Source organism: Asterias amurensis, chromosome 8, assembly GCF_032118995.1.
Source record: "Asterias amurensis chromosome 8, ASM3211899v1".
In the NCBI taxonomy this organism is placed as follows: Eukaryota; Metazoa; Echinodermata; class Asteroidea; order Forcipulatida; family Asteriidae; genus Asterias; species Asterias amurensis.
Genome location: NC_092655.1, coordinates 3,074,450 through 3,086,182, shown reverse-complemented (window position 1 = coordinate 3,086,182; position 11,733 = coordinate 3,074,450). Strand labels below are relative to the sequence as shown.

Sequence of the window (11,733 nt, the reverse complement as noted above, 5' to 3'; positions counted from 1 at the left end):
ATTACTTCCCAACCACACAAGCTGAAAATGTCAGCAGAGTCCAATAAACACTCCAAGAGTGCAAACCTGGGTTCAGTTTACATTAAAACTCGCCCGTACTTTCGGTGAGTTTCCCCCGTCACTTTAATACAGCCCGTGACACCGTCGATGGAGACCGAGACCCAAGACCCAGGAACCCGCAGTCAACTTGTGGCGCCCTTAATGACACCTTAAACAAACTAAAGTGCCTCGATTAGGTAAACTGTATGACATGATGCATATAATCTGAAACACAGATTAATCATGACATGACAAAACAGTTCCTCAGACGAGTGTGAAGCGACAGCTTTTAGGAAATAGAGACAGGGCTGGTATCAACGGGTAACCGAAATAATCTTCGCCTGAATACTCTTCTGATGAAGACGAGCAGGGTATACTCCTCGAAACTCAAGACAACACCGGCTCTGCTCAGAGCATACACTCGTTTCAAAAGAGTCTACACATAGTTGTACCTAGGGGTTTACTAAATATAGTATGTACAAAATGAAGTCACTCGAGCTCAAACAATTAGAAATATATGCATTGATTCTTGAAGAAAAATGGGGGGGGGGCGGGGTAGTAGAATGTATTGCTTACTGCGCTTGCATTTGCATCAGAATTTGTAACGTTTATAATATTACAATCATTGTAATAACGCCAGAAATTGCAAGAGAGAATCGAAAATATGATTGATGTGGCGAAGTCTTTACGTCTTTAAAGACAAAATAGATAGTACAAAGGAAGTATCCATGAAACTTATCAGGCGCATTTATTTATTTCTAAACAAAATGTTATTTTGTTTTTACAAAAAGATCTCAGACTCCACAACAAAAAGGTTCACGACAATAATCCCATTACATGTCGGAGAAAATCAAGTATAAAAGGAAATGTGAATTTACAAAGATCACTGGGCGGTTTTAAAGCTGCAGAAGACGACAAAACTACCGGTCAGTCAAACAGCGCCCTCAATCCCAATACTGGGACAGGTACTCGATTATTTCACCCTTTGCAACTTAATAGTTTTCATATTGACTGTGTATACTTGTAATTTGGCCAGTGGATGTCAAGCTTCTATGTTTTTAACGTGGACAATAAAATAATTCAAGTCTTTGTGGGAACATAAATGACTCACCGTGGGTCTCTATCTCTATGTTAGCAACAAGTACGGAATAGGGAATTATGACCTATAATGAATATAAAGTAAAAAAAGGTATTTTGACAAAGAGTATATATATAAATTAATAGTCTATTATGTAGCTTTGTAGGCTGACCAAACGAGGGAAAAGGCAGAGTAAAAGGAAAATTATCTACATGCCTAGAAGTATATAGAAACATAATATAAAATAATATAAAAGAGATCTTCTGTGCTGAGGAATAGTGTAAACTTACAAAATTTTATTCAATAAACCGCTAATTGACAAGTTTGTAAAATAATCAACATAAGAAAGTAAGTAATTTTATATTAATATGAGATTACCGTCAATATGTGGAGATCCCACTCAAAAAAGTAAACATGTTTTTGCCATTTTAATTTCTGCCTCATGTAATTTATGTGTGACATAGGACAGAGAAAACACAAATGTGTAATACACTACCAATGTTGGCGCCATTTGTAGAAAATAGCTATAGGAAGTTCATCACTCATAACTTTTATTGTCACATTTTGGACTACATAATTACCGAATAAACTATATCAAAGTTTCTTGCAATGTTATTTTATAAAAAATTATTGTAAAACCCATTGTTTTCTGCACACCAAAGCCCCTCCCAAAATTTAATAATGCCCTCTCTCTTTAAGATAAAATTCCCTCTTGTCTATCGTGAGTTAACTTGATTAATACTTAGACCAAAAATTACGCTTTTTAGGCAAAATTGGAATGATTTTCTATGAGTTTTTATAAAACAACAAAGCCTGTTTTGGCCATGCTAACAAAGTTGGACAATTTTAGAACTGCCTTGTCTTTTGTCATGCTTTCAGAGCAAGGATTATACAATTACAGGCTTTGACATAATTTAGGTTTAACCAATAAAAATCGTGGAAAACCCAATTTATGTAAGCATCTCATGATTAAACATTTGCATACCTCATTATCATTTTTTCATCTTTCTTGATTTTACATATAATTTGTTTTCTTAAAGATTGATTGAATGTTTCTCACTTCAGCAGCAAGGCACATGCTTATGTATGGTACCCTTCTTCTTTATATGAGTTCTACATAGTTAGCCGGGAACATCCCGTTCGTACCATCTGGTGCTGTCCCCCTCCACCAACCAGGATCCAGCTGTTCGATGTCGGTGATGATGTCATCAGGGTCAAAGGTTATCTCTGTGTCATCAGCTGTAAATGAGAAAACCATAAAGACACATTTTGAATTTGTCTTGTCTTTAAAGTTCTTGAGTGTGCTCCTATTAGCTCAGAGAACAAACCGCTCATTTGTGAGCTCAAAAAACAATTACCTTTACCTCTCAGAAGGTGTTGAGCTCAATGAGTGTGAGAACTTGGTGAGCTCAGAAGGGGACGAGTTCAGAAAACGCTGACCTCAAAGTCAGAAAACAATGAGCTCAATGACATTGAACCCAGCAAAATGATGAGCTCAATGATAGTTAGCTCAAAAACCAATGACATCACAGAAGGCGAGTTCAGAAAATCAGAAAAAAACAATGAGCTGAATGAGAGTGAGCTCAGAAAACAATGAATGACCTCACATATGTTGAGCTCAGAAAACAATGAGCTCAATACGATGAGCTAAAACAAAAAAAAACTCATAGAAGGTCAGCTCAATGACAGTGAGCTGAGAAAACAATGACCTCACAGAAGGTGAGCTCAGAAAACAATGTGCTCAGAAAACAATGAGCTCAGAAAACAATGAGCTCACAGAAGGTGAGATCAGTTCAATGACAGTGAGCTCAGAAAACAATGACCTCACAGAAAGTGAGCTCAGAAAACAATGAGCTCACTGAAGGTAAGAAATGGAAAGGGACTAACCTGCTTGGTAGTCATAGACAGCCCTTGCGCTCTGTCCATCTCCAGCTGGTGGAGGACCATCGTCATAAGCGCCTCCTTCATCAACGGCTGCTTCCTCACCACCCCAGCTGTCTGTAGGTGGAACTTCTGCATAGTAGCCAAGTCATGGGTGAGTAAATAAGAACAAAATGTTAACACTGAGATCAAGTTAAAGGGAATACTGTCGTTGGGATCATAGCAGGCCGGCATGTGGCTGTATATGGAATTAGGAACTCTAACACAGTCACTGCATCCGCGCACACTGGTCAACACATCACAGTATTAGCCTTTTTGAGGTATGGACACTAAAGAAGTGCAAAGTTGAATACAGAGAACATTACCAAACAAAATAGTGTCATAGAATTGTGTCATACCTCGAAATGGCTTATGGGGACTTTTTGGATGCTAGGCAGCAGCAGACTAACCAGTTGAAATCCATTGTTCTCATTACTGTGCACATGCTCAGAATTTATACGTCAACACTGTAAATTTATCTGGTAAATCTGCTGCCACCTAGAGTTCCAAAGTCTCCCATTTATGTGGTATTTATTACATTGTGATAAGGCGACCAGCGCGTCCGCTTACAGTAACCGGGGTAGGGTTCGAAACTCCATGTGCAAACCCATGGGCTTGCCCTGATCATCATGACAGTCCCCATTTCAAAGTACGCTACATCTTTTGTTTATGAACGTAGGCCTACTCTATTTAACTAAACTTCTAAAGAAACAGACAATAATCTTTCATTGAAAAAGGTTATAACAATAATTAAACAACAAATAGGGACAAATGTGAGGGTAGATCTGTTACAGAAGGCAGCGCTTTTGGGAACAGCAAGGATCCTAAGAAAGACCCTTGAAATCTAAGGCGAGGAGTTACCGCCACAAGAAAAATATAATCTTTCTTTTTGTATGCTGCAAAAAAATGAAGTAGCAATCACAATAATAATAATACGAGATATTCAAACATATCAATAAGACATTTATAAAGCAAGTAGTGCATGAGCCTCTATATGCAATACATAACATCAAACAATGAAATAACATGAGGCAGTTTGTTATAACAATGTAGAGTCAAACAAGGTAGGTTATCACATGGGAAACAAAGCATAAAAAAGGTTAAATTATGATTTCATACAAAATAAATGCATATATCTTTCAACAATAACAGCAATAATATTATCACAATGGATGGATTCAAATACAATGTTTTCACACAAAAAGAAATGTTTCTCATTTCGACTAGGATGGAACGTTAAGATCGAACCTAGATCACACATTAAGAAATGAATCAAATCTCAGCAGGGAAGTACCCAAGAAGTACTTAGTAGATGCAGATTACTTCAACTGATACAGAAACACAGGCCTGTATGGGCAAGAGCACCGTGGCATTTTCTCCTTGATTAAGGGCACCCTATATGTGGAAAATAAGAATTTCTACTGGAGCATTTCAAGGGCACTAAGGCAACGACCAGAAGGCATGGAGTCAACCGCCTTCGTTGCCTCTGTTAAGTATCAGGCCTGGAAAAGAAAAGTTTATAAAGATAAACTGTACACTATTCTGTTGAGAACTTTATTGTATTTCATATGCAGTTATGTTTGTATTTCAAACAGACATAATTAGAATGTCCAAGCCCCTTAACAATAGAAAATTGTCAGGCATGATGACTGGCTCGTGGAAACAAAGGACCAACTGATTGATAACAAGGCTATTCAATTACAATTGTTGTGTCTTTTCAAAGGGTAAAACAAATCGGAAATCAGACTAAAGTAGGAAGAATACCATGCCTGATGTGTATCGTTATGAAAAAGGAAGTCATTGACAATCACCTTCTGGTTCTGGCTCATATTGTTCTTCCGGTTCTGGCTCTGGCTCAGGCTCATACTGTGGCTCTGGCTCAGGCTCATACTGTGGTTCTGGCTCAGGCTCATACTGTTCTTCAGGTTCTGGTTCCGGCTCTGGCTCATACTGTGGTTCTGGTTCTGGTTCGTACCGAGTCTTAGGTTCTGGCTCAGGTCCTGGTGCAGGTATGGCGGGCATTGCTCGTGGTTCGGGACGGCTAGCAGGGGGTGGAGGTTCAGAGCCTCTCTGCTCAAATGTTGCACGGGGATTCTCTCCTCTTTGTGCCACCATCTCCGCAGCCTCCTACAACAAAATAATATGATATAGTCTTATATAGCGCACAAATGAACAAGGTACCTTTATCTTATGATAGGGTACTCAAGGCGCTTGAAGAGAGAGAAACATTCCAAATCTAAGACAGATTTTTAAAAAAAATTATAAATAATGAGACCAAATTTATGTGCCGCTGCGCATTCAGCAGCAACTGCCAGACACACCGGGGCAAATCACTTCTCGTAACTGGGTTCTTTAATATGCATTACACAACACATAGGACCTACAGCAAAAGGATGAAGCAACAGTGGTTAAGTATCTTGCTTAAGGACACAAGTGTCACAACAGAGACATGAACCCACACTCTGCTGACCAGAAACACCAGAGCTTCAGTCCAGTGCACTAGACCACTCTGCCATGTCAAACTGCCAACTCATACAAAACAAATCCCTATTGTGTACCTTAGTGCGACTACTAACACCTCCGGGACGAGTTCTGGAAGGATCCGCTTCTTGTTGCTTCTGCTTATTCTCCTGCAATCAAAGAAAACACATTCTCATTTGAGGGGAAAGAAAAACCTTGCAAAATTCCAATAAACTTCAAGACCTGAGGTTAAATGGTTTATTCACTTCACATGTAAATCCGCCAAACTTTTCTTGATTGGCCTACAGCAGATGGTTTGTTGCGCCAACAACAACTTCAGAGCGCCCTCAATTTTAGCTGGCACTTGAGCGGCTGACATGATATATCCACCTGGACATTTGATTGTGTAGTGTGCGGCTACTGTGCTTTACTTCATTTCCCATGTACACAGCGGGACAGAAGATACTGGCAATCATATTTGTAATGTCCCTTTTTTCTGAGGGGCTTGTGTGTAATCCATTTAGAGATGACTCACCCATCTTAATTGTTCATCTTGTCTTTGTTGCTCCAGTGTTTTTTTCTCTTGTTGCCTGGATAATGAGGGTGAAGTTCAAAACAATAGAATCTTTATCTATATGAAGAGTACACTTATTCTAAGCACACCAGTCTTTAGACTGTTAATCACAATTGGTTCTTATACATGATATATATTGCAGTAGCTGAAGTAACGAGGCTTCACAACATTTATCATCCCTGTTTACCAGGCGTAGCACTTAAACCATTCCTCTAACTTTCTCAACTCCCTGGGGAGCATACAACCCCAAGCTGATTAATGCCAAGTGGTTAATTCAATTTAATACTGTCTAGCATTAAGCCGGATTTGAAAAGCCCAGTGATTTCAGAAGATGGTCCTAACAGGACTAGTCCTAGAAGTTATTAACAACTTAAGGCTAGTCCAAAGTTAGGACCAGTAACTCGTCCCAACTGGATATAAAGCCAGACTTAACTCTTTGTGAAATCTTTGTGAAATCCGCCCCTCGTATGCTGAACCCAAATGAGAGTGATTATGAAAATGTAAAAAATACTTACTTCTGTTGCTCAACTGATCTCATCTTATCAGCCATCTTAGCATCTCTTTGTGAAGCCTCTTTCTCCTCCCTCTTCCTTCTCTCTGCATCAATCTTCTCAAGCTCGGCAGATTGCTTCTTCTTCTCTTCAATTCGGCGTTGCTCCTCTGCCCTCTGAGTAATCAAACAAAAACAAACTTATAGATGGCGCTTATCATTCTAACTAGGACTAGAAGGTCTGGTACCCTTTGCAAGTCTTTGGTAACCATAGAGTTATATATAAGAACTAGAGGGCGCACGAGTGATGCTTCGTGCTCAAACGCCACGGAACCGCAAGATGACAAACGCGTCGTTCTGCACGCGCGTTGAATATGAAATACACGTTTGAGGTTTTTTTTATTGAACGCTCACGCGATGCTGTTTGTTCAACTTACAAAATGGTCGCACATACACACGCTGTGAGATGCCAGTTTTGCCGGAGCGTGCATATAGGCCAGTGCGCCCTCTAGTACTTATATATAACTCTGTGGTGGTAAATGTGTGTAATAGGGTTTTGAATCTTATCCATTTGATATAAAAACAAAATCATACCTCTGTCTCAGACCAAAATTTATCGCTTCTCTTGGCTTTGATTTCCGCTGCCGCATTAGTCCTCTTGTAAACGGACGATACTGGGCCAGGCTCTACCATCTCAACAGATTTCTCCTTGTGGAAGCTGTAGTTGGAACCTGACGCCTTGGAAACTTTATCCAAGATGCTCTCTGGTTCTACGTCGTCCTCAGTACGAGCGTTGATAGTAACATGTGCACCCTAAAGAAATCAAAGACATGATGAAGAGTAAATAAACATGACTGAAGAAAAGATTTGAAACAATTTGGCATTGAACAAAGACAAATTTACTAGAGTGGGACTAAAAACCTGTGACCTTCGGATTAACGAGCCTGCACTCCACCAAATGAGCTATACAGACCAAAAGTTGGTGGTCTCCCTTTTCTGTCAATTTGGTTAGGGTGCCTATAACTACCGTTCTGTGATAACAAGTGTACAGGCATATATTTTTTTGAATAACTCAAAAAAGTACTGAGTTGGCCTATACAGTGCTTGAAACACACATCGGTGTTAGGGTAAAACCAAATAAAAGTCTTTATTCCCGATTCAAATTGAACATCTACTATATTTTAAACAAGTACACTTACCCTTAGCAGCTTGGCAACATCCACTGTGTGTCTGGCGCATGTTCCTTTTACATTGGTTGGAGCTCCTTCTCCTTGCTGTAATAGTTAAAAAGATTAAAAACACCCCAAATAAATATCTTCTTTCTAAGTGAACGTACTTCTAACTCGGGAGATATTTGATTCTACAAACTATGGACGTAGTGAGTAGTAAACCTTTTAAAGACAACACCACTCATTGCCTGGAAGGTAAGAAGGGTTATGATTATTGTTTCTTGACACCCAAATTGCTGGCATGGGCAGCGTGCTGTGTCAATATCTCTCGTCAGTTGTCACTAACCCCTTGTACGGATTGACTGAAAATTAATGCTGATTGGCTACCAAAAGTGACTACTTTGAGTGCATGCTCGTAGAAACTTTGGAGTGCTTGTAGAACACTTAGTAGGCCTGTGTCAAAATGCAACTATTTTTACGGAATTCCATTTCAATGATTCATTCTTTTTCACGGTCTTTCTAAACTGCATACAGTCAGACATATCACAAGATAAAAGAAGAATGAGATGGGAACAGTTGTTGTCTGACTTGATACCTCCTTTGTGGGTTACCTCTTTTGTGTCACGGTCAGAAAGATCACCCCTGGGAATGAAGTTGCAGAAGACCATATCAGTCCAGCTATTTGGGTGTCAAGTAACCATGTCTGTGGCACTAGATTTATTTGCTTTAGAAGGGACCCAGATACATAGCTCTTAAAATATTAAGGGGTAAAGTACAAAGAAATATATTAATTTCTAGTGATAAGATCTTATAGCCTAATATGTGTATCTATGGGTGCGTTCGTTTAGCTTCCCTGGGTCGACCCCGATGTTGCGTATTTAATTTTTTCCAGGACGAACGTGGGCACACAATTACCCCACGTTCGTCCTCGAACCAGGAAAAAACCCCAGACACGTCACCACGTGAGCCGTCCCGTGGTGACGTCAGTGCACCTCGGGACAGCCCCAAGAGCCCCACTTGTGGATTGGGTCACTTGGGGCTGGCCCGACGTGCACTGACGTCACCATTGGTAGGCTCACGTGGTGACGTGTCTGGGGTTTTTTCCTGGTTCAAGGACGAACGTGGGGTAATTGTGTGCCCACGTTCGTCCTGGAAAAAAATAAAAAACGCAACATCGGGGTCGAACCAGGGAAGCTAAACGAATGCACCCTATCTCTAATCTCGTTAAGACAAATATTCAACAATTTTTACCCAATTGATGAGGACAAACTTGGGTAGGTTTGTGTTTGGATCAACTACTCTGCAGTAAGCGTACATGATCTTGCTCCCACTAAGCTCTTCCACCATCTCCTCCAGTCCATCCTCTATAAGAAACACAAACACTTCAGTTAAATTCTTTCCGTTTCCCTGAATCAGTCCAATGGATTTTGAAATTGCTTGGTCGTTCAGATCCTCTTTCAGTTTTCACGTTCAGTTTCTCTATTTTGTGTTGGCTTTGTGGTTAAGTACACCTGAAGCTCTGGTGTTTCTGATCATCAGACTGTCGTTTTGAGTCCCAGTTGTAGCACTTGGGTCGCAGGTCCTGTGTACTAGGATACATTGTAGGTAGTGCTTATCATGGACGAGTAGGGGTTCACCCCGGTGTTTCTGGTTGACATGATAAGCACCCTAGTTTTTAGTTTTGCTTTATTTATGAATCAAATACCAACAAACCAATTTCTTGTATTTTGCATAAAGATATGCAGTCAGAAATAAAACATTCAGGCATGCAGAGTATGAAGTATGAACATGACCAAACAATTGATACATTTTGGTGTAATAGTTACCTCCTGTTTCCACAACTTTGAGCTCATAAGATTTCCCTTCATAACCAAAAACCGCCCTGTTGGTGAAAACAGAAAAATTGATTGAAATAATCGAAAACAAATTTGGGATTGAACAAACAAAACTTGACTAGAGGGGAACTTGAACCAGTGATCTCCAGTTTAACATGCACATAAGAGTCAATATGAAACTTTTGAGGGGGCACCAAGGCCAAGACCAGGGGGAACGATGGTCATAGCCTCTGTGGCTTTTGCGTAATTCCAGGCTTGTCATTTTATGTGAACTTTTGAATGCTCGTTTGCTTTTGGATTTCCTTCATTATCTTTACAAAAGTTGATGTGATGTTTTCATTTGGCATTAAGATGCCATGACTGGTCAGACCAATTCATATTTTGACACATTACAGCTTTTTGGTGATTGTCAAGCAGGCCTGTATGGCAAGGGCACCGAGGCACTTTTTCCTAAAGGGCACCCTATGACTTTATGAGGAAAATTGTAAACTTCTACTGGAGCATTTTGAGGCACCAAGGCAATAACCAGGGGGCATCGAGTCTTTGTTGCCTCTGTGAAGTATCAGGCTTGGTCAAGTATCTTTTCAGTGCAAAAATTGCAGTCTACTACTACTCATAAATATGTACGCTTTGTCGACTTTCTCTGTTGCATCTGTGTAAATGTACGTTGCAGAAACCAAAACTGACACAAACGCAGCAGGTGAGAGAGAGGGTGTTCGTGTAGATTATTCAGAGGAGAGAGGACTGCGACTAAGGAGGGATTTGAATAAGTCGACTGATTTAGCTTGAAAGACGTTTTCTTCCAGGTGGTTCCAGTCCATAATTGTTCTAGTGACAAATGAGTACTTGAATTTGTTGGTGTTGCACCTACTAGGGAAAAGTTTCCGTATGGCTCCACCACTTTTTCATTCGATATGAATTAATATAGAATCTAATTTACCCGATTGATATATCCCTTTTTGTAAAAATGAGTGAAAAAGTGGTGGCGCCATACGGAAAGTTATCCCCTACTAGCCCTGTTAGGACGTCAGCCAGTATGCAACGAAGGAGTCGCACCTGGGCTAGTGTTGCACCAGGGAAACTTGAAGTACTCTTTGAAGTTATTTGATATTGAACTTTCGATTGGGGTAGGTCGGATGTACCTGCCTCAGTGCCTGGTCTAGGGGGTGTTAAGTAAAGTTGTGATGGTTCTCTAACGTTTGTTTACATTGCGAGTAGGGTCATCTACAGTGGTTTTCTCTGACAGGTCAGATGCATCCTCAGCTACAAAGCAAATAATGCAGGCCTAAAACTTCACTCTTGAAGAGGTACAGCAATTTCCTATGGTAAGGGAGGGGCAATTATCTATTGAGGAAAATGTAAACTTGTTTTGGAACTTGAAAAGGGCACCACACAGCAAAATTACAGCTATGAAATGACATGTGGTCCTAACGATAGTGTCTACAGAAAATGAAATGCACACACACAGAATTAACCCATCAATTACACATTTCTAGTGGCTATCAACTATTGAATGGCATCCAATTGATTTAAAACGGGAAATGTTAGCAAACAACACAACAACTTCACGAAAAGCGAACCCGGAAATGCCTGCACACAATGTCACAGTGGTCAAACATTTCCCAAGTACAAAACCCACACTCAGTTATGTTGTATCTGCGGTAAATTGATAAAGTGAATCTCAAAATCATCTCACCAGTCCGTTGAGGATTTCTCGTCGGAGACATCTTTCCACGCTTTCATGAGTGCATCTTTGTGTTTTAAGAAGCTCACAGCCATCTTGCAAGAAGGAAGTCGTTTCTCCGACTTGACAAAACGGAAACTTCGAAAAAGGCTGCACAGTAAAATCCACCTGTGAAACTGACCTGGTAACCGTACCGCTGATCCTGATAGTGCACGTTAAATGCGCGTTTATTTTAAGGTACCAGACTAGAGGTGGTGGAGATTTCGAAGGGGCGTGACTGCTGCTGCTCCGCAGTGGGATGGGCAGGATAGATGGGGGGGGGGCGGGATCAGACTGGGGGATAGGCAATTCTGAATGAATTTGATGTAAGATTTGATGGTCAACATTGGGTATTCTTTCACAAAATGCATACAGATTATTAAACACTTACCGATCGGTTACATCTATCGTTTTTAGTTCCAGAATGATTCAAAAGCATAGCTGA

The 11,733-nt window shown here is 40.3% G+C and overlaps 1 protein-coding gene across 1 annotated transcript; it reads right to left on the bottom strand.

Annotated features, from left to right (window-relative positions):
• Window positions 1-1,526: 1,526 nt before the first annotated feature.
• LOC139940994 (drebrin-like protein B) lies at window positions 1,527-11,433 on the bottom strand. The gene is made up of 11 exons (XM_071937400.1): window positions 11,262-11,433; window positions 9,557-9,612; window positions 8,982-9,094; window positions 7,761-7,835; window positions 7,156-7,374; window positions 6,587-6,738; window positions 6,033-6,087; window positions 5,596-5,667; window positions 4,849-5,164; window positions 3,005-3,130; window positions 1,527-2,356 (listed from the first exon to the last, which is right to left on the bottom strand). Exons 1-11 carry the CDS (start codon window positions 11,342-11,344, stop codon window positions 2,220-2,222), a joined length of 1,404 nt encoding a protein of 467 aa, XP_071793501.1. The 5' UTR covers window positions 11,345-11,433; the 3' UTR covers window positions 1,527-2,219.
• Window positions 11,434-11,733: the final 300 nt, after the last annotated feature.

Coding starts and splice junctions, on each gene's coding strand:
- LOC139940994 (XM_071937400.1), bottom strand. CDS start 11,344: ATGGCTGTGAGCTTCTTAAAACACAAAGATGCACTCATGAAAGCGTGG. Junction 6,739..7,155: donor AATTTTGGTCTGAGACAGAG/GTATGATTTTGT, acceptor TTGATTACTCAG/AGGGCAGAGGAGCAACGCCG. Junction 6,088..6,586: donor AGATCAGTTGAGCAACAGAA/GTAAGTATTTTT, acceptor CTCATTATCCAG/GCAACAAGAGAAAAAAACAC.